At 48.2% G+C, this 23,279-nt stretch overlaps 1 protein-coding gene across 1 annotated transcript; it reads left to right on the top strand.

The window, feature by feature from the left end:
* Nucleotides 1-1,043: 1,043 nt before the first annotated feature.
* On the top strand, nt 1,044-20,339 carry GPR161 (G protein-coupled receptor 161). The gene is made up of 5 exons (XM_063106845.1): nt 1,044-1,465; nt 8,439-9,163; nt 15,449-15,553; nt 18,067-18,186; nt 20,074-20,339. Exons 1-5 carry the CDS (start codon nt 1,092-1,094, stop codon nt 20,337-20,339), a joined length of 1,590 nt encoding a protein of 529 aa, XP_062962915.1. The 5' UTR covers nt 1,044-1,091.
* The last annotated feature ends 2,940 nt before the right edge of the window (nt 20,340-23,279 follow it).

Below are 23,279 nucleotides of genomic sequence, written 5' to 3'. Positions count from 1 at the left end.
GGCACTAGGGTTCTTGTTGTCTGGCTCATGTACAACAATCTTTCCTTTCTTTCTGGTGACTTCTGTTTGTGGGAATGAGAGCAGGTGGGGAAAGTGATCTGTGGGATTTTTTGGCTGACTAAAGTAGATGAAAAGTTTTGGAGAAACATTAGTCTGTAGGATTTAATGCTAACATGTGTCAACCTTGAGTTTTAGCCAATATCCTGAGCCAGTTTCCTGAGAGCAGGGACTGCACCTTATAGACAGTGATGTCTGTGGGCCAAGACCTCACATTGTGCCTCCACTTACCCATTTGCAATTAGTGCTTGTATCCTTGCCCTCCCTTGCCATGTCTGATGAGAACAAATAATGTTGTGTCAGTATAAATTGTACTGATCAAGCCCTGTGCAGGGAACTCAGAATTATTCCTATTGTAATCTTACTGTCAAACTCTAATGTGCATACGAACCAACTGGGGATGGGGTTAAAATGCAGATTTTGGTTCTGTAAGTCAGAGGTGGGCCTGAGATTCTGCGCCTATAGTAAGCTCCCAGGTGATGCTGATCCTGCCGGTTCAGGGCCCACCCTGAGTAGCAAGGGTCTACAGGCAGCAGTCTGCAGGGTGTCCCCCATAGACCACTTGTGACAGGACCACCTGTCCCTGCCCCAGCCTGCTTGTTTAAAACGCAGATTCCTAGGCCATACCTCTGATCTCTGGGACCCAGATATCAGTGACGGATCAGCCCAAGAATTTGATTTTCGAACTGGCAGTTCAGGTGATTCTTAAGCACATTAAAGGTTTTGAATCACTGGCCTTGGGGCAATAGATAGGGTGGTTTAGATTGAAGGAAGAGATCATTCAAGGGACATAGTGAGTCACACACAAAGTTGGAAGTAGAAAATAGGCCACTTATGCAGAGCTTGAGTGGGGAGGACTGGCTGAGAGTCTCTGGACTAGCTGGGCGACACTGGGCATGGGCCTGTAAGCCTTAGCCTTCCCTTTGTAAAGTGGCGATTATGTGACTTGATGAATCTCTCCTGTCCCCTGGTCTTGCCTTGTTTTTCCAGTCGTCCAGCATGCTCTGCCCACTCCACGCCGAGGTGCACTGACCATGAGCCTCAACTCCTCCCTCGGCCACAGGAAGGAGCTGAGTAACCTCACTGAGCAGGAGGGTGGTGGAGGAGGTGTCATCATCACCGAGTTCATCGCCATCATCATCATCACCATTTTTGTCTGCCTGGGCAACCTGGTCATCGTGGTCACCTTGTACAAGAAGTCTTACCTCCTCACCCTCAGCAACAAGTTTGTCTTCAGCCTGACCCTGTCCAACCTCCTGCTGTCTGTGTTGGTGCTGCCCTTCGTGGTAACCAGCTCCATTCGGAGGGAATGGATCTTTGGCGTGGTCTGGTGCAACTTCTCCGCCCTGCTCTACCTGCTGATCAGCTCGGCCAGCATGCTCACGCTCGGGGTCATTGCCATCGACCGGTAAGCTTGCTTCAGACTTAGGGAATTGAAGAATGCCAGGATGAGAGATCGTCTGGTCCAGCACCTTACAGATGGTCTCAGCTCCTTGGGAGAGTGTCTGGGGCCTTGGCTGGGGAAGGATGAGCAAGTGCAGTTCTGCCTCTTCTTGTCTCTTCAGCCAGAGCCCCTCTGGTTTTATCGGTCCTACACTGCATGTAATTTTATTGTTTTGAAAGAGGTTCTATTGCTCACATTTAAAATGTAGAAACCTAGGCCGGCCCGTGGCTCACTCGGTAGAGTGCGGTGCTGATAACACCAAGGCCACGGGTTCGGATCCTATATAGGGATGGCTGGTTTGCTCACTGGCTGAGCGTGGTGCTGACAACACCAAGCCAAGGGTTGAGATCCCCTTACCGGTCATCTTTTTAAAAAAAATAAATAAATAAAAATAAAATGTAGAAACCTTTGATTCTCAGTTTGCAGATGGAGAAATGGAAGCTGAGGAAGGTGAAGTGTCAGAGTAGCTGTTGGGTCCAGGTCTTCTGCCTCTGCCTGTCCTTTTTCCTAACGTGCTGCCTGCTGTGTCTTGCTGTGCTTTTGCCTGAGCTTGACTGGTGGAGCCCAATGAGGAAACGCCCTAGCTCTCCCACAGCCCAGGACTGGAAGGAGAGCAGGGGGAAGGGAGACAGCCCAGGAATGAAGACAGTGATGCCATGGAGGCTGTGTGCACTTTTAGGTGGCCCCTGAGCTCGGGGTAGCTGCGCGTGGTAAGGAACAGCCTTGCTGCTGCTCTGAGGCCCTGTCTCACTGGGTCTTCACACTCCTGCCTTATGCTGTCAGATTTAGTTGTACAAGTCTCATGGGCTTTGTTTATTGGAATTTTGCTGATGGTCACTTCATTCATCACAGGCAAGGGTTGGCTTCATAAGAGCAGAGAAGGCAGATTTGAGGTCTGTGTGGTTTACCAGAAATTGGGGAAGAAGTTAGCAATGGGGTCAGGGAAAACACAGAGGGGGCTTACCAGGGATATTGTCACTGGGTGACACAAGGCCCCAAGCTTTTTTGAGACCACCAGTTTTTCAGCCAATGAGTGGTAGTTGGACTGTCCATCCGGAGCACAGGCCTCAGTTGTACCTAAGGCAGGAATCCTTTTGGCTCTCTGGGGCTGTGTGGTGTATGTAGAATGAATGAAGCCTCTTAGTCAAAACAGTCAGTCAGCTTCTCTGAATGTGTTTTTTTTTTTCCCAATAATAAAATACAGAAAATACAAAGAATGAAATCATAATCTAACAAATCAGAAGCGATCACTATTTTCGTTTTTAGTATATTTGCTTCCAGTAATTTTTCGTTACATGCAGTACGTTTGTGAAATAGGCTCACGGCACGTATGGTTTTGTGACCTGCTTTTTTCACTTAACACATGATCATGAGCATTTTCTCCCATGTGCAAATATCCTTGTAGAGCATGATTTTGAATGGTTATCCATCCTGTGGATATACAATATCTTATTTTTAAAGTCTCCAGTTGCTAGATATAGGTTGTTTCAAATAGCCTACTATTACATATAGCACTTTGAGGAGCATGTATGTTTGTGGAATGGCTGTGTTTTCAATAACAATAAATGCATTTTTAAGATTCTTTACATACAATGGCAAATTGTCCTTCAGAAAGTTGTACAGATTTTTACTCCAGCAGCCATTTGTCAGTCTGCTATCAAGACTGCTGTATAACATTTTTTAAAAAGTTTGAAAGTTTGTTGGCAATGGGGAGGAATGAGATCTCATTGTTGTTGTAATTTCTGTTATTAAAAAAATCATTAATTTTTGAACCTCCCTTCCCAGGCTCTGGGTCCTGTGGAACATGGAGTGAGGATAAACAGTTCAGTTGCAGGGATGAGAACTGGTCTTTAGGTGCCTCTTACAGAGCTGTCTATATGTAGAGGCTCGGTACACAGTACCAGCTGTCTGCAGTGGTTACTCTAGGAGGCTGTAAGTTGCTTGCCTAGATCATGGGTCTAGATAAACGAGAATGAGATTTTTCACCAGCAAGCATGACAAATCCTCAAATCCTGCCATCAAAATGCACCATTTTGAGATGCAAACCCTCTTGAGAGGGTTTACCTCTTTCAATGCCTTGTTCTTTGATGCTGGGAATATTTGTCAGATATCTACTCTATGTGAGGCCCTGTGCTAAATCCTTGAGGTGGTAGGACGTGAACGTGAACAGGATGCAGATCCTGCCAACCAGGAATTCACAGTTGAGTGGCAGAGGCTGACCTGTGCGTGCTGATGTTAACACAAAGCAGAAATGACTGCAAAGAGAGCTCCACCACTGCTGCCACTGATGGGAGTGTGCTTCAGGGAAAAGGTGGCATTTGAGCGAGGCCCTAAACAGCAAGTAGGATCTCACAAGTATGTATGTAAGAGGTGAAAAGGGGCCCTTCTGACTGAAGGAGCAGCTTCTATTCATTCATATGGCATGCAATTATTGAGCACCTAATGTATACCTGGTACAGTGGTTGTGCTGGGAATACATAGCTGTAAAAGACGAGTAAACGTGCTGAGAAGTTCACAGTGCAGGAGAGGAAGGCATGCGATCAAAAAGCTCTGGGACCACGTGGTATGTATGTGATGCAGTATGTTTAAGGTGCTGTGAGAATGCAGTGGGGCAGGACAGAACGGGGTGGAAGTGCATCAGATGTGCACATGGTATGGTGCCTGACACGCTGGAGCCCAGTGGAGTTGCTGGACATGAACAGATTCATCCCTCTGCAGCTTTAATGCAGGCTCCACAGCCTGGCCCCAGGGTCATCTAGTGACAGAGCTGAAGGTGGAGAAGGGACTCCTGCCTCACCGTGATGGCAAGTTTTCCAGGTCTGGTTATCTTTGAAAAACAGTTCTTTTCCCCCTCCAAGCACAAGATGGATTCACAGTGGTTTGGCTTGATCTTTATGACTAAAATGTATACGTGTTGTAAAATTTGGTGTCGTCAAATATTTTAATGGCAGATACCATTTATTTTTGATTATTGGTCATTCGTGTGGCTTAAAAACACAAATTGACTGGACCAGCTACCATTTCTATATCCATAAAAATGATCATCATTTGACCAGATATTTATATGTTCCTTCCCCTGCCTTCTTAATTTCAGGGAACTAATTTTGCTTGCTCTTAGTAATTTTGGAGGTCATGTATTTGCCCTCTAGATCAGAAATCTGAAGATACAACCTGTGTGTGTGTGCATGCATGTGTATGTGTCTTGTGTGTGTGTGTTTCTCTGGGTGTGTGTGTGTGTGTGTGTGTGTGTGTGTGTGTGTGTGTGTGTGTGTGTGTGTGTGTGTGTGTGTGTGTGTGTGTGAAAGACCGAGACAAAGACACAGAGAAAGGAAGGAGAAGGAGGGAGGAAAAACAAGGCTAGTGGTCGTGCTTTTAGCTATAGTGTGTTATGTGCTTGTCATGTGCCGGGCACTGCCCTACGCTCTCATCAGTATTTAGCTCAGCTCACCCTCACAACAGCCCTGTTAGCCCCCATTTTGCAGATGAGCAAAGTGAGATTTTAAGACCTTAAGTAAACTTGCCCCCAAAGTCCATCTTGCAGCCCAGTGAAAAGAGAGCAAAGGCAGAATATCACAGTTGACTGGAGTGAAAGTCACCATTTAAATGTCAATGCCCTAAACCAGCCAGGTGGAAATAGGACCAGCTGGGGACTTTGACCTGTAAAGAGTTTTACTATGAATAAGTCTATAACATGTGGTTGCCTCTGGCTTAGCTGTGAAGCTGCTAGGGTGCCAGGTCCATTTAAAATACTGCTCTTATGTTCATCTCACCCTATGGTGGATAAAATTCCAGTTCTAAAAATAATATTGTAATACATGAAAGGAGCTGGAACTACGGATGGTTAGTTATAGAGAAGATCATGAATGCTTTTAGGAGATTGTCCAGTGTAAGTTAATGTGTTCACCCCAAGGTAGCTGGAGTTGGCTTAGATTTTGTTCATGTTTTTAGAGAAGATATCTTATTAAAAATAAAGTTTGCTGTCGAAGTGGTTGGTCTTGAGGCAGAAGGGCTAAGCATCTGGAACACGTTACAACTTTTCAGTCACATGTGACATTATGAAAGCCTCTGTTGGGTTCAAGGGTCGAGCTTGGACTTGTGTCTAAAAATGAGTCGTTAGAGAAGAGATCGAAAACCTCACAGAAAGCAAAAGAAAACCCCTCTCTTTTGGCCTGTGTTAACCTGCAGAGAACAGGGAGTTGCTTTTGTTCTGTATTTTCTTTTGAACCTACAACTAGGCCTCAATGAGGTTTCAGCTTAAGAAAGGAGTTTTGAATCTGTGCTTGAGAACATGTAAACCCATGTTTTGTGGGAATGTTCTATATCTTGATAGAAGTGTAGATTTCTGCATTTCAACATATATAAAATTTACCACCCTCTTCTAGAAAAGAACTAAAAACCAAGTGACTCATGGAGGGTATGGCTGTCGTGAGCAGCGCTGTAGCGTAGGGGCTTTTCTGACTCTGGGAGACTGACCTTAAGGGAGCTGGCTCTGGTTCCACTGTCCAGGCATCCTAAGGGGACTCAGGATGGGAGAAATCACTGCCATGTCCCTCTGGAATTGCCCATACCCAGACCTTAGCCATTGAGTGATATAAATGCTGTTAAATAAAGGAGAAGTCTCACCATAGAGTAATAATAATAGCTGGGTGTTGAGAATAGCCAGAAGGAAATCTGGCAGAGGGCAGCTTCTTAATTGTAATTATTTTTATGGCTGCCAGGACAGGGCTTGTCAAAGGAGCCAGGACAGTTAACATTCACCAGGCCTGGCCTCCCACACCCACACCCAGCTGCCCGCCCCGCAGGATGGTGAGGTCGGGATGCCTGAACACTCTTTAAAGGGGCAGAGGAAAGGAGAAATCTCTGGCTTGTTTCTTTTCAAAACTGAAGGAAACCTTCCTAGAAACCCCTCTCCCCCCAATCCCAACCTAGCAAACTCCCTGCACATTTCACCTGCCAGAATGATGTCCCAGTTGGTCACTTGGCAAGGGGAAGTAGACCACCATAATGGCTGGATTCATCTCCTAGGACACAGAAGGGCCCTGTGTCCCTGTGGGTCATGATGTTTTGCAGGATCATGAGCAGTATGGAGATTGCATCCTCAAGAAGGCCGGGGGAAAGGCCGGGGGCAGGCAGAGAACAAGTTCTGTCCCCACTGCCATTTAAAGGTTACCACGATCCAGGACTACTGCACGTTCTAGCCAATTCATTCCAAGAGGCAGTCCTGTGATGTGGGTCCTGTAATTCCCATTTTACAGCTGAAGGAACTGAAGCTCTGAGAGGTTAAATCAGCTACTCAAGGTCACATGGCTAGTAGACATCAGAGCCTCCATCTGAACTCGGGGACTTTCAGCTCCAAAGTCATGCTTTTTCGTCTTGGCCACACAGCCTGTGTAAGATGCAAACCCAGATACCCATCAGTGTGAGTCACCACCCACCCCAGTTCACTGTTCAGCCACTGCAGTACATACCCTAATCACAGTGGGGTCCTCTCCTTGGACCTCATACTCCAAAACACTCTCTTTCCAAGCGAGATCTTGGCTTGGGTTCTGGCTCGAGATCAGAGCAGCCCCAGGCTTACCCCTGATGAGGTGGCAGCAGCTCCCGTCAGCATGTGGCCGTTCAGCGGCTGGTGCCCAAGGGTGACTAAGAAAGTTCTGGTGGAAGAGGTGGCTTCCCAGGTGAGGTGCAAGGCATGTAGCCATAGTCATTTCCCAATATCCTGCCTACACCAGGCAGCATCAGTGTGGCCACTGTGTCTCTTCCACACATTGCCCTCGTGGGAAAGTCCTATTCATGTAAACAGCATTTTCTTTGGATAAAATGTCTGGGTGGGAAGAGTGGTGGTTTACTTTCAACACCATGGTCTAAGTCCTCCCATCCTAGGCTCCCAGGCTCCACGTGCGCTGGCTCCTGCACACCCTTCCTACCTTGCGCTCCACGCTTCTGCCTGACGGGGCTGCGGGCTGGTTTCTACCCAGACTGGCCCTGGGCCAGTGCCTCTGACCTTTTAAGACCCAGGCTATGAGTGTCACCTCCTCCGGGAAGCCTGACCTGACCCTCCAGTCTGGCTCAGGGGCTGCTGATTTGAATTCTTAGCCCTCCTGGCCTACCTTCCTTGCAACAGAGCCTAGGGATTGGGAACCACCCGCTGGTCCATGGACTCTGGAACAAGATGGCTTGTAAGGAATTCCTGGGCATATGCATTGGGGACCATAGAGTCAGATTGCTGGGGTTTGTATCTTGTTTCCTGCATCTATTCAGGGCAGGTTATTTGGCCTTTCTCCACTTTAGTGTCCTCATCTGTAAAATGAGGATAATGACATACCTACTGCTTGCAGTTATGAGGGTTCAGCGTGGCCCTTCCTGCTCCAGACTCTCATCCTCTGCTTGAGTGTCTGTCTTCCCCCACATCTTCCCACCTGTATTCCCAGGACATAGTACAGTAATTGGCACATAGTACAGTAATTGGCACATAGGAGGCTTTCAGTACATGTCCATCAAGTGGTGAACCCCAGAGTCCTTAGACATCATTCTGGTTCTCAATGATCCCTCTGAAAACCGATCTAAATGGATTAACGTCAACAACAGCAGGACTGATCTGGCTGCTGCATGAGCCCTCAGGACCTCAAGGTCCTCAAGACTAGCCACACTACCAAATGTGCAGTGACTTGGAAACAGGACCGTCTGAGCTCTGTGTTCTTGCTGGTGTCCGGCTCTTCACTGAGGAAGAGTCCTGCAGAACTGTGACATGTGGTACCATCTGTGACTTGTCCCGGGAGGGTTGGAAGAAGGTGCTGCTTTTAGGAGCATCCACCCATGGCTGTGTCAGCTGAGAGAAACTCAACAGAGTCCCTACCCAGGAAAGCAGCAGAGCCCATCCTGGTGTGTTCTCTTGCTTTTGACTCCTCTCTCTCACCTCCCTCCATCCCTTTTCTAGCTACTATGCTGTCCTGTACCCCATGGTGTACCCCACGAAGATGACGGGGAACCGCGCGGTCATGGCACTTGTCTACATCTGGCTCCACTCCCTCGTTGGCTGTCTGCCACCCCTGTTTGGTTGGTCGTCGGTGGAGTTTGCTGAGTTCAAGTGGATGTGTGTGGCTGCGTGGCACCGGGAGCCTGGCTACACCGCCTTCTGGCAGATCTGGTGCGCCTTGTTCCCCTTTCTGGTCATGCTGGTGTGCTATGGCTTCATCTTTCGCGTGGCCAGAGTAAAGGCACGCAAGGTGCACTGTGGCACGGTGGTCATCGTGGAGGAGGACGGCCAGAGGACTGGGAGGAAGAACTCCAGCACCTCCACCTCCTCTTCGGGCAGTAGGAGGAACGCCTTTCAGGGTGTGGTCTACTCGGCCAACCAGTGCAAAGCCCTCATCACCATCCTGGTGGTCATTGGTGCCTTCATGGTCACCTGGGGCCCCTACATGCTTGTCATCACCTCCGAGGCCCTCTGGGGGAAGAACTGTGTCTCCCCGACCTTGGAGACCTGGGCCACATGGCTGTCCTTCACCAGTGCCATCTGCCACCCCCTGATCTATGGACTCTGGAACAAGACGGTTCGCAAGGAACTACTGGGCATGTGCTTTGGGGACCGGTATTACCGGGAACCATTTGTGCAGCGACAGAGGACTTCCAGGCTCTTCAGCATTTCCAACAGGATCACAGGTAACTTGGGAACTTGTTAGGAAAGGGATACCCACCCTGAGGCAGATGCGGTCTCTGGTCCTCTCAGCTGCTCTGGCCCATTGATGGGTGAGTTCTCAGGCTGGCTGTGGCCTCAAGACTCAGAGCACAGATATTTCCTTTGGAGAAGGAACATCCCAGAGTATCAGGAACCCCCAGGTAGTTTTCTGTCTCTCAGCAGCTCAGGGCCATACCGTGGAAGAGGCCAGATGCACTCCCTGATGTGCATCCCAAAAGAATTCGGCAGAGGGTGCCACTGGTCAGAAAGCTGTTTTCTGAAACCCCAGCCAAGCCCCACTGGCCTCAAGAGTGTAGTTACTTCTTTCCTAGAGAAAAAGGAATCCAAGTTGGACCAGGCTACCTTCTCCTCTTGGCACATTCTTTCCTTTCAATGTGTCCTCTTTTCAGTATTCCCTCCCCACCTCAGCTGCTCGTCCAGCCTGTCTCTCATCTTCCAACCACTCAGGCCCTTCCTCATGTGGCCTCTGACAGTACCGGGTGCCAGTGCCAAGCCTCAGTCCTCCGCTGAAGCGTCACTGTCTTGTATGCGCAAGGCCGCCCCTCCGTCTGATCTCTGATCCAGAGCGCTCAGGCTCTGGAGACAGTCCCACTGCCCTTCATGAGACTCAGAGGAATTTCTCTAGTCAGGAGTTAGATACTTTTTTCCCTTTTTTATTTTGAAAGAATTTTAGATTTCAAAATTTAGTTGGAAAAGCAGTACAGAGAATTTTCATACACCTAGCTTCCTCTCGTGTTAACATCTTGCATAACCATAGCTCGATGGTCAGACCTAAGACATTAACTTTGGGGCAGTGCTGTTAACTACAGACTTGATTCAGATTTCATCCATTTTTTCCATTAATGTCCTTTTTCTTTCCCAGGATCCAGTTCAGGACCCCACATGGTCTCTGGTTGTCATATCTCCCTTTGTCTTCTGCAATCTCTGATAGCTCTTCATTCTTTCCTTATCTTTCGTGACGTGGACGCTTTTGTAGAGTTCATGTCAGGGATTTTGTAGAAGGCCTCTCTGTGTTTGTCTGGTGCTTTCTCAAGTTTAGAATGAGGTTTTACGTTTTTGGCAAGACTGCCACAGGGATGATGTGCTCTTCTTAGTGTCGTTTCAGGGGACCCTGTGTCGACATGCCATGTTACTAATTATGTCACTCTTGATCTCTTGGTTATGGTGGTATCTGTTAGTTTTCTTCACTGTAAAGTCACTAATTTTTGCATTGTGACTAATACCTACCACAGAGGGGGACATGCTTTGAGACTGTGCACATATCCTGTTTCTCCTCAGCCCTTGCCCACTGTTTTCAGCATGCACTGGTGGGTCTTGCCTCCAGCTGTTATTACCATGTTGTACTGAGGTAAAGTATCTGGATTTTTAGGGCCATGTTTGAGGGAGACCATCATCTGGCCAAGCCACTAGAAGAGAGATTTTGAGAGCACTTGGTACTGACTGTAGTTCTTATCCCTTGCTAGATGACTTTGGGCAACTCTTCAAACCACTCCGGTTAATTTTTCCTCTTCATGTAATAGGGAGAAAGAAATAACGACCTAAAGAACATGACTACTGTGGCAGTGATAACAAGAGATTCTTTCTATGTGACAATGAAACACACCAACATCACTAATTTATTTCATGGGTTGATGGAGTATTATATCGTTTTTTCTTTTTTGGCAACTGGCTGGTATGGGGAGTAGTGTTATGTCTTGAGAGAGGAAGGAAGTCTAGGACTTATTTTGACCACAGGAGAAAAAAAATCTCTCTATATCCTAGTATTTTAACCACTCAAATGCCCACCCCCTGCCACTGGCAAGCCCACATTTCCAAGTATGACTTGTGAGCCAGGAGTACATGCAATTTTTGGCTTCATTTCACTGATTAACTTATTTGTTCAGATTTTGTAAGAATCACTTGTCTGCTAGGCAAAAATGTAATAGATGTTTCCTCTTCCTATGAAGTTTAGAATGAGGAAGTACAAAATTGAGGAAAGAGAACAGAAGAGGGGAGGGTAGATAGAACAAAGCCAAACATCTGCATTTTGCATGGGTTAACTGTACCCATGCAAAAATCACTGTGATTCTCCTGGAAGAGTTTGTGAGGCTGTGATTACAAGCAGAAAACACCAGCTGTGGTTACGTTGGCAAGTCCAGGACAGCCGGTGGTCTCATCCTCATTTAGGGAAAAGCATCTGCTGGCATGCTTTTGGGTTGAAGAGCTTGTGGGATGATGGGTTGTTGGCCTTCCCCAGGAATGGGAGCTGGGGAGTCCCTGGTGTTCTTCCCCAACGCTTCTGATCCCGGGAGGCTGCCAGCAGCATCAGCATGCGTCTGGGAACAAAGCAGAATGCAGGCCCCCAGCCCAACTCCACACCCTGTGCTGCCCATGCCAGGAGTGCCGGCTGCCTTTCTGATTGGGAGGACCCCGGCCACCTCATGTCCCTGGTCCCTCTGTCTGAGCCAGGGCTGCCAAGATCCTGTCTAACACCCTATGTGGGCATGGCGTGGATCTGCAGCAGATTCCTAAATCCAAATCACTTCCCCTGCCATCAAGCTGCTTCCAGGCCACCTCCCTCATCCTCAGAGAATGCAAGAGCTCTGGTGTTAGCACGGGGAAGAAAGATGATCAGATTTGTTCCAAAGCCAGCAAGAAACGACTTGGAGGCTCTGTCTTGGTTTTGTTCCTCTCCGTTTGCATGGGCACCTGGAAAGTTTTAACCAAAGAAATCAGTAAATGATAAACTTGTCTAAAACAGGGTTTATGAGCAATGGCAGAAACAGAATTTCACAAATACCTGGAACTTCATGAGCACAGGACAACGGTTATTTAATACATAGATAGATTTCAGCTATAATCGGATTTTAGTTTTCTCATTCTGTTGACCTCAAAGTGAACAAGTGCAAATACTTAGGCTTTCTCTGCGGTGCCAGCTATCACTGGGCCACCAAATACCTTCTGCTTGTGAAATCTCATTAGCAGATTCTGGAGGGAAGGGCTCACTTAGGAATTTAGGTCTCTGGGCTACCTGGACGTTGCCAGGCACTGCCACCTCATGGTGGACCCTGGGGCACACATTGGCTTCTAAGTGCTTAAATGTAAGATAAATGCTAACATTTGGTTTTAGGATGCTAAACCACAAATCCAAAACTGACAGCTGGCTAATAGCAATCAGAACAAAGAGGAGGCCTTCGGGAGAGAGAGCAAGTAGCTCTTGCATCAGCCCTTCACCCGCAGAAACAGACCCTTCCCTCCGTCCAGGGCTGGGGAGCCTAAGCACCGCCCCTTACCCAGCCCTGGAGGTAGCCTGGACATTGTGGGAGGGCAGCCTCTCCAGTGCCGCTCTTACCTGGGGCTGATGCTCAAAGCACCTCCAACTGGGCACAGAACCTTTCCAGTTATCTCCTGGAAAGGAGGACACTGACTCACACTTACTCAGGAGAAAATGCCTTGCTCCAGGTCCTTCTTTGAGAGGTGTGGGCTGGAGGGAGGGAAGGGTGAGCCTGGAGCCTTTGAAGTTTCTTCCTTTGGTTTTTTTAAGTTCCTTTCCTGGTAGCACTTACAGATCTTCTGATTGCTACAAAGTGCCTGCTTCACACCAGAATCATGCTCCTGTTCTTTTAGCTTCAAAAAGGCACTAGTGCCTTTTAACCACCCTGTGCTTCTTGGAAGCTGCAAGCCTGATCTCTTGGTGTTTTTTTTGTTGTTTTTTTTTTTGAGGGGTTGGACTGGGCTCAGCCAGTAGATTTATTGTTGTTTCATGTGAAAAATCTCAGGTTAACTGTACCCACTCTCCAGTATTGAATGCTGGATAACATAGCATAGAGAGATGCTACCTGGCTGCTGTTTCCAGGCCTTTTAGCTGAGCCACATTGGTCTGGCTCAAATGATTCCTCCCAGTGGCAGAGACCAAGACATGTTCCTGGCTTTCACCGCAGCCTCAGAGATGGTGTCCAAAACCCACTGTGGCTTCAGCTGTCCCAGCTGGCAGGGGCTGGACCCACAGGCTCCACTCCCCAAGGCCAGGCTTCCTGCTGAACACAGTCATCCGTGTTTGGAGGCCAAGACCCTGGAGGGGATGGTCACATGCAGGGGAGATGCTTGAGGTCTTCTCTGGTCTCAGCCCTCTACACCAACCCCCAGGAAAGGCAAAGGCCTCTGGCAAAAGCGGGACTCCCAAAGGTAATGAAAGGGACATTCGGAGAGAAGCTCGCTGTGACCGCCCTCCCTCCCTCCACCACCCTTTCCTGCTGGGGTCCAGGGAGGAAAGAAAAGAGTATGTTGTATCACCTGTACCCTCAGAAGAATTAGGATAAAATTAAAGAATGGGGACTTCTCTTATCTGTGGGTAAGCTGTAGTAGAATACAAGACTGTCCTTTATGGCAGGTCATTAAATCTACTAGGCAGTAGATCCTCCTCGTGAGATCTGAGGAGTTTGACTTTTTTGTGCTATATTTTTAATTTCTAAGAGGTTTATGTTATCTCTGTGTTCCTTGTTTTTTACAGCCATCAGCTCTTTTTTTATGGATTCATTATTTTCCCAACTTTTTGAGGATGCCCAATTATAATTTTTTTTCTTAAGCTACCTGCATTGTCTCCACTGAGATCCATCTCTCATGTTTTCTTTTTTTTTCCTCACCTCTGTCTTTTATGCTAGTGCCTTTACTTAAATGTGTAGTGACCCTTGGGCATCCCTTTGCCTTTAATAACGAGTCACTAGAAAGCCATTGGGAAGCCCTGGGTGTGGTGGGGCTGGCAGGTTTCTTGACTTTAGGGTGGTCTGGCTAGGCCATTTTATGGGGCACTGAACTCTTGGTGTCTGCAGGTCTTTTCTCTAGGGTTGATTGGTTTTCCCAGGGAAGGGTTCTCTAGTCTCCACCCCAGGTTGAGTGGGATAAGGGGTCAGGGTCTCATTGTTAAATACAAGAGTACTCAAAAGTTTGTGGATCAATGGAATTAAACAATTATATAGGGCCTGGCTGGTTAGCTCAGTTGGTTAGAGCGTGGTGTTCTAACACCAAGGTCAAGGGTTCAGATCCCCATACCAGGCAGCTGCCAAAAAACCAACCAAATAAAAACAAACAAAAGATGATACTGTTGTGAGGTTGTCACCCAGGAAAGGAACCAAACAATTAAGAATTTTAACAGACTCTTTATTAGCCAGCTGGCGACTACCTCCCCTAAGTATTTTGGAAGAGCAGCAGCTAGTCTTGGTCTGGTGGAGTTTATAAAGGCAAAAACCACATCCCGTTGGCACACGGGTTTGTCCAGGTGCACAAAGCAAGCTAGGGAGCTAGATTACAGGAGCCAAAAGTGAGCAATTAAAGCAATCAAGCATAAAAATTCTCATTGTATATGGTTCCCGTTTCTATGCAACGGTTTTTGTTTCTGTGAGGTCAACGGTTTCTCACGCAGAGGGGGGTAGTCTGGCAATGAGAATGGAGTAGTGCCTACCTGAGATGGCGTTGGTCATGTCAGGGTTTTCTGTTACAATACAAATCTTTCCATGAAGCTTTGAGGACCCCTCGTATGTTGACTCTCACTTTTCTCTCTGTCTTTACCGTGTTGCTCCCACCCTTGGCCGTGCCTGTGTCTCCGAATCCAGAAACCTTGCTTCAGTCTCTCCACTCTCCTACCAACACCGGGGTTGGCTGCCCAAAGCCCGGACTGGAGAAAGGCAGGGGAAGGGCCCAGCTGCTTTCTACAGAGACTTTCCATGGAGCCCCACCTGCCAGCAGATTCGTGGGCCTCCAATTCCTGAGCTTAGGCCTCCCCCACTGCCAGCTCAGTTCTCTTTCCTGAGTCAGTTTCATCACCCTCACTCATCTGTCTTACAGCTTCTAAAAGGCCTCTCCCCCTTTGGGGTTTAAACTTCTTTTAAACTATCTCTTTTTGGTATTCAAGTAGGACTTTGGGAGGTATACACGGGGGTTAAGTCCTCCATGTTTAATTGGAAGATCTTCTCACAAGACTTAGATTTTCCTCTTCCATCTGCCTTATGGGTGTTTTGCATTGTCAGGAGAACTGTCCCCTTTGGGAGAACCCAGGAATCCTGACACAGTGGGTTAGGAATGAGGAGCAAGGTGGAGAAAGAGCAGCCAGGGTCACCTACCTTTCAGTGGGCTGAGAGCAAGTTTTGCAAGGGGGAGCAGGGAGAACAGGAGGGTGGGAGGCGAGGGCCGTGGGGAAGACTGAAGTGGAAGAGTCCATGTTCCATGCCTCAGCAGTGTGTGATCGTGCCCTCAGTGCCAACTTTACCTTTCAGACCTGGGCCTGTCCCCACACCTCACAGCGCTCATGGCCGGTGGACAGCCCCTGGGGAACAGCAGCAGCACTGGGGACACTGGCTTCAGCTGCTCTCAGGACTCAGGTAACCTCCATGCTTCATAAGCCTCTCACCAGTTGTGCACCCTGATGCAGGTCAGGGAGCTGGTGGGAGGGATCTTTCCCATGGTGTGTGGAAAGGGCATAGGGAGCAATAATCATGAGTCTTGGTTTCCAGTCGCAGCTTTTATCTTTCCCGCTGTTCTGTGCTTCGGTTTCCTTCTCTATAAAATGGGGATCTTAGTTCCTGTTCCCTCTGCCACGCAGTGCTATTGGGAGGTTGAAAGTAAGTGGAAGCCTTCAAAAAGCCGTGAAATGATCATGAGTTGTTACCTGATTACAATAGCCATTGGCCAGTACAGGCCCCAGAGTCAACCTGACTGGTTTTCAGTCTCCAATTGGCTTTCTACGAGCTGTGTTATCTTAGGCAAGCTGTTTAATCTCTTTCTAAGCCTCGAGTTTCTGCGTTTGTGAAATGGGGGTAGTAATCCCTGTATCCAAGTGCAGTTGTGAGAATTAAGAGGCGTAATGGTAGAAAGGCACTCGGCTCGGTCCCGGGAGAGAGCATGCCCTCCACAGACCGGTCTCATCATCATTCACACCCGGCTCCTTTTGAGGAGCTCAGTCCCCATGAAGAAACACGTCCAGGGCACCCAGCTATGTCCGTTCCCCATCCTGGGGCTGGCGTTCATGGGTGTGCCAGGCAGGAAAGGAGCAGTGCTGAATCCCGGAACATGGAGCAGCAAGCTCAGCAGTGGGCATTTTGCTCCAAGCCCCCCTCTCTCTCTACTGCTGGTAGCTTTGGAGAAATCATCTCTGCCTTGACCTGTTTGCTGTCCTCTGAGGCTGCCGGGTCATTGAACTCTGGGGTCAGGCCTTGGGGCTGGCATCGAGAGCAGGCCTTTTGTCACATTCCCTCACCTGGCAACCCAGAGGGTCCCACATCACATTGAGTCACATAATGCACCACTGGCCACACTTTCCCTTCTAGACCCAAGTCTCTCATGTGAGTTGGAGTAAAAGAAGGTCTCTGTTACTCCCTGGGCTACATCCCCATGCTAAGACAACCAGCAGGGATCCAGAAGCACCGGGCCTTCATTCATTGAACAAATGCAATTTGCTGAGCCTCTGCTGTGGCCAGGCGCTGTGCTAGTTCTGGGGGTGTGGTGGTGAAACTGCCCTTTTGGAGCTTTCAGTTTAGTGGGAAGACAGACATTCATCTCGTGGAATTGTATACTTTAAATAGGCAGTTGTATGGTATGTGAATTATATGTCAGTAAAACTATTAAGAAAACATTATGAATGCGATGAGAGCTACAAAAGGGGAAGCTGGAATGCTATGGGAACATGTAATGGAGGCACGAGTTACTATGGGGAGGAGGGTTAGGAGAAGTCAGAGGAAATGATGTCAAAGCTGAAGAATAACCAGGAAGTGGCCAGGCACAGGGAGTAAGGGACAGCATTTTAGGCAGAAGGAGCGTGGGCTTTAGGGTCACACAGACCTGAGTGTGAGCTTCAGCCCTGCCATTTATTCACTGTGTCCTTATTAATAATGACTTCCGTGGATGTGGCCTTTGCTGTGTGCCATGCACTGTGCTACATTTTACGTCTCAACTCACAGCAACTCTGTGAGGCAGATTGAATGATGGTCCCCATTTCACAGATGTGGAAAGGCACTGAAGGATTAAATAACCTGCCAGTGATCCTGGTCTGTCCAACTGGAACCTGTGTGCTTAACCACCATATTCTAATGCCTGCCAAAGGACTGTTCCTTCTAGGCAAGGTGTTCTGGAACTGCATACATGGAGCTCCAGGCTTTCCTTTCTTTCTAATTTCCTGATCACCCAGACCTTGATGGGTTGAAGGCTGGAAACTAAGAACAAGGCTGGTCCCAACGTTCGTCCTGGTATCGGGCCAGGGAACTGATGAGGGTCCTTCCTCCCCTCCCTGCCCTCTGCCCCCATCTCCTCCCTGCCTGCTCTGTCCAGCTCTCTCTCATAGGGCTTCCCTGACTCTCTGCCTTTATTTCCCCACTTTTTTGGGGAGGGGGTAGATTTTTCAATCCTTTTTTGATCCCCAAAGAACTTTACATTTTCAAGTTTTAAATTCGTATCGAACACAACATGCTTTAACCACGGCGATAGAAATTCAGACTGTAAGAAGAATCATTCAGAATACAAAGCTCCTCTTAACAGGACCCTCTCCTCCACTCAGCCCTCCCCTTTCCCTGCATATCAGGTCTGGCAGATGTGCCCCTGCTGTGCTGTGTTGATGGTGGCACACTGCCCCTGCTCTGGATGACATGGCTGTATTTTGTGTGTGGCCGAAGCCACGCTGGCTGGCTGGCTGCAAACTCCTGAAATGGAATGATGGATGGGATGTTTCTTGGGCAAATGCTGCAGGGCAGTTGCTGCACTGATTGTGGGTTTGCATAAATGGGAGAAAAGGATACAGGGCTGCTGAGAGAGGGAGAGAAGGAGAAGAGGAGCAGATTGACAGAGGGGACAGCGAGGACTTTGTATTGCTGGTTGTACATGCACAACCTGTCCTTCACTTTAGGGACGGACATGATGCTGCTTGAAGACTACACGTCTGATGACAACCCTCCCTCCCACTGTACTTGCCCACCCAAAAGAAGGAGCTCAGTGACGTTTGAGGATGAGGTGGAACAAATCAAAGGTTGGTTTCTGTGACTGACTGCTTCAGGAAAACAGAGAAGACAAGAAATGATCTTAAGACAATTCCTTGGCCCAGCCCTGCCCCACACCAGGACATACTAGGGCTCCACCACCTTTGCCCACCCCCTGAGTACTCCCAGCTCTGCTGTCTCACTTGAGCCCTTAGACACCCCAACTGTCAGAGCAAGTAGCATCTCCCACTGGGCACACAATTGCTGTTGAACTTGATGCACACAGAATCCAGATCCTGAGTCACATCTTCTCCCTCAGAAAGTTGCCTGATTGGATAAAAGTTTCTGAACCCCCCCATAGTTTCTTTTTTTTATGGATGATGTGCAGTTACAAATCTGAACCTTCCCCCTCTGAGCCTCAGTTTCCTCCTGTGGAAAATGGCCCAAAGAGCATGCCTTTTCTGCTGGAGGTGGAAGCTGCCATCTTGATTTTCTGTTGCCCCAGAGGCAGATGAGGGCACTAGAGTCCTGCGAGGGGCATGAGTTCTGCTGTAGTCCAGTCCCTACATTTTTCTACTCCCCTATTCTCAACTCAATCCCCAGCACGCTTGTTACCTCTGGAACTTGAGGTTAGTTTCCCATCGGACATGCTGTGACAAAGCAGCCAGCCAGGCTGCCCAGAGATGTGAGACTCTTTTCTCCTGAGTCCTGCCAAGTGAGGACAGCCATTAACATGACTGGGCTGTGGATGTGGTGATGTCCAGGGACTTTAAGGTGTCAGTTCTTCCAAAAGACTGAATATGAAAATAAGTGTGGGCCCTGTCATAGTTTTAGGTTCATAGTTAATCACATTTCTTCTACCACCCTCTTCCCCAACTTTCAGAACAAATGGAAAAGTAGTCATGGAGGTCAGAGAGGCAGATGACAAATCATCACTACACTGGCAAAGCAGAGAATAGAGCTTGGACCATGGCTCATGGCTTTATCATGTATTACTCTTCTATAGAAAAAATAAATTGAACGCCTCCCCAACGCCCCCAGCCCACATAAAGACCAAGCTTGCCCCCTCACCCCTACTTTGTGGGTGGTGGCTCTGCAAGTGCCTCTCCGCGGGCAGTGAGTGAGCACGGCACATCAGGGGACGCCCCCTCGCCTGTTGGCGAGTGGCAGGGCGGCTAGAGGCCAGGGTTCTTCACTGTTTTCCCTCTTGCAGAGTAGGGTGCAGGTTGCCTGCTCTCCAGAAAATGTGAGGAGGAGAAGATAAATTGTTCCCCTAGAACATCTGGAGAAAATAGGCAATGAGGTTAATAATAATAAGGCACTGGATGTGAAACTGATGAGCCACCTCCCTTCCTCTCTCTGTTCATTCTAGTTGTCAGGGGTCCTTATTCCTGCACAGGGTGCTTGAGACTTTATTGTAACTTCCAACCGTGAGATTCTCCATGACTTTAAGGAAGCTCTAAGCAAGTGTGAAGAGGAGAGACATGACATTTGGGTTTATGGAAGTTTATAGCCATCGATATTACACTGCTTCAGGGAGCTGAAAGACCAGAAAATCCTTTCAATGATGTAAAAAAATTTTGATTAGCATTAATAGAAAGTATTTATCAAGCCTTTTCTATGGGCCAGACCTAGGCTAAGCATCTTAGAAAGAATGATCTCATTTAATTATCACAGTAACCCTATGAAGTAAGAGTTGTCTTATTATCTTCTCTTTACAGATGAGGAAACTGAGGCTAGATTAAATAACCTCTAAGATTTCCCAGGTAGTAAGTCCAGGAGTCAAGGATTTTAGCCTAGGGAATCTGATTTTGAAACCCATGCCCTTAGCCTCAGTTTGCCTCCCCTCCTCTGGCAGTGAAGCAGCAGTGGGCATATTCCCAGGAGAGTCACTGGTCCGGTTCCTCGGCTAACCTTTTTTCTGCCTTCTTCCTTAGAAGCTGCCAAGAACTCTATTCTTCATGTGAAAGCCGAAGTACACAAGTCCTTGGACAGTTACGCAGCCAGTTTGGCCAAAGCCATTGAGGCTGAAGCCAAAATCAACTTATTTGGGGAGGAGGCTTTGCCAGGGGTCTTGTCTGCAGTACGGACTGTCCCTGGGGCTGGCTTTGGGGGCCGCCGAGGCAGCAGAACTCTTGCCAGTCAGAGGCTGCAGCTGCAGAGCATTGAAGAAGGGAACATTTTAGCTGCGGAACACAGATGAGGGCTTCCAGGTAGACTGGGGCTGGAGTTGGAGACGCTGGACCATGGAGGGATTCTCATTACCGTCTGTGCTGGGGCCGTGGGAGCACGTCACTGTGTACAGTGGGCCAAACACAGGAAGGAACAATATCTGATATGCAGCCACCAGAAGGACTGAAAATAATGTCTACAGTCTGTAACTTCAATGTCTGCTGTGAGACCACGTGTGGGCTTCTTTTAGGTCCCAATGATGGAATCAGAGACTCTAAAGCACACATGAAAAAGGAAATGGAGGTGTGGTTGCGTGGCTTTTTGGGAGGTGGGGCATAGAGGAAAGAAACCACCATATGGATCATTTCCTATTCTTCAGAACCTGCATCCTGGGAGTCCAGCCATGCACTGTCCCAGAGGCCTCGGGAGGGGAACCATTCCCAGTGCGCTTTGAAGGTCTGCAGGGAACTTCTTCCTACTAAAAGCACCCGAGAGCAGAGCACCCCAGATGGACTTCCTACACCTCCTCTTCTGGTTATGACCTGGCCTTCAGTGGCACCACCTGCTGGTGCTAATAGGGGCAGCCCACAGGCCCCTGAGGACAGGTTGCACCCCGCCTACCTCCCTAATGACAAATTCCTTGGTATTTCAAAAGAAGGGAGAAACCACTGTAAAACATAGAAGGAAGGGGCAGGTACCAGGTATTTTATTTTCAGAATTTAAATAAATCCATTCAGTTAGGACACATCAGTCTTACCAAAACTGAATGGGGCTATGCACAGCCAAGCACAGCTGGGAAATAGAGATCCTGGTATCATTGGAAGGAATCCCTTCACACACAAAAGCCTCACTGAATAGATTCTATGTGTGGTGACTGAGTGACCAATGAAAACAGCTGGCCTCAGTTCCACAGGGGATACTCCCAAGAACAAGTTACTATTGTTACAACCCCGGGGCAGCATAGATAGGATAGGGTAGAAAGAGCACTAGACCCGGAGTCAGCAACCTGGATTCTTGGCCCTGCTCTGCCTTTGTCTGCACATGTCATTTGGGACATCCTGTCACCTTTCTAAGCCATCTGTAAAATGGGTAAAGGGAGTAGGGAGTTGAACAGTCTCCAAGATCATTTCCAGCTCTGATCATCTTTGATTCTCAGAATTTGTAAATGGACCAACATTTGTATAACGTTTGAGTGTAGCTCCTAATGGGGACAGGTCCTGTGTGCTTGTCTGGCTTGTCTGTACAGCACAGTTCTGGTAGAATGCTAACCTTCAAGATGCATACATGGAGGGAGAGGGTCGCCGTCTCCTCAGAGGTGGAAGTGGAACAGCAGGAATGTGATTTGTATGGTTACACTCTCTCCTCTCCCCTTCGAGTTGGAACAGCAGTTGAAGTTTGCACTTGGAGCAATTGCTGTGGTGACTTGGGAAGCCATTGAATCTCCTCTTGTATCTGTCCTTTAGCCTGAGTGGTTAAATAAGCTGTTTGAAGACTTTCTCTTCCTTGGCTGGCAGAGGGTAGATTCCAAGGAAACCTCACTGTGTTTGCTACTAGGTAGCTATTCTAGAAAGTGAATTATCTTTGTGATGTTTTCTTCCGGGTCTAGCCAGCTCCTGGTGAGGCAGTGTCTTTTTGCTGTGTGGCAGAAACCAGTGGTTGGCTGGTCCCCTGGTCTGTAGTTGACAGAAGACCTTTTATGAGGCCTGGGGTCTTGCTACCTTCATAGTGATTGAACAAATAACTATTCTGGGTCCGCTGGGTGCCAGGCACTGGCCTAAGGTCTGGATGGGAGTGGAAAGGAGCAGAGAGCAGGCTCACCTGTGGGTTCTGCTGGTGACGTGTACAGATGAGACAGACTTTGCTCTCACTACTGGGTGGCATTCCTTAGTCTGAGGGTGGTTTATGTTTTCTATATATATTCTGTATATATTTTTTCTAGCACTTGCTTAGTTTCTGAGGGGACCGTATTCCTGATCAACTAGTAGGCACAGAGGTGGAACAGGGCAGAGATCTTTACCTTTGGGATGGGTCGCTGGTTAGGCATTTTTGAGGGCAGCGCATAGGCTTGGAACCCAAGGGTTGAATATTCCCGACTGCACTAGGCTGGGTTCTAGGGAAAGAACCCCAAGACCCCACAAACCCCCACTGGCAGACCCCAGATTAGCTTGGATATAATCCAAACTAATTTAGGAATACTGTATTTCACAAAATGATTCACTGAGGGCCATTCATTCTGTGAGACACTGCACATATACTGTGTGCAAGGCAAGCTAGGCTCTGTGGGCAATAACACTGAAGTGTCCTCACTCTAATTGAGGAAGCAAGACCTGGAGCATACTGATTCTAGTAAATAGCAAAGTCAAGGAGTGATTACAGAAAGAACTGGCTCCAGAGGGAAGTGCATATTTCCATCTAGGGAGTTAGGGGTGGCTCATGACATAGGTGGTAGTTTGAGCTAAGTCTTGAAGGATCTTTGGCAGTTAGAACCATATTTTGCATAATCAGAAATTCAAGTTTGCCTTGATTCAGCTTGAGAGAGAGAAGTGGGGGTGGGGGAGAGGGAAAAGAGACAACCCTCACACATTCCGAAGTTCCTAAGAGGCATTTTTTTAGGACACCTGCCCTTAGTGCAGGTCAAAATCCTCAAATGCCCCCACCAAACCCAAGCTCATTAGCCATAAACTGCCATGCAGTAGCAGGCCTGAGGCCTTCCTGAGGTGACCAGATGGACAATGGCAGGTGGAACAGTTGGCCACTTTTTAGCTTAAATACTTCAGTCCTGTGTCTTTTGGTTTTGATAGCACCACTTTTAGGGCTGTTTTCCATCTCTGCTTCTTTCACTGAGATTTCAACCTGACTCCCTGTGCTATGCCCCAGATACCAGGTTTGGGGGTTGTTGTGACCCAGAGGCACTGGTGTCCCTCACTGCAGAGCACACAGCTCTACACCTAGGGCTGGCATTGAGGACCTT

This window comes from Cynocephalus volans, chromosome 8 (genome assembly GCF_027409185.1).
Source record: "Cynocephalus volans isolate mCynVol1 chromosome 8, mCynVol1.pri, whole genome shotgun sequence".
Lineage (NCBI taxonomy): Eukaryota > Metazoa > Chordata > Mammalia > Dermoptera > Cynocephalidae > Cynocephalus > Cynocephalus volans.
This window is presented reverse-complemented; position numbering and strand designations above follow the sequence as displayed.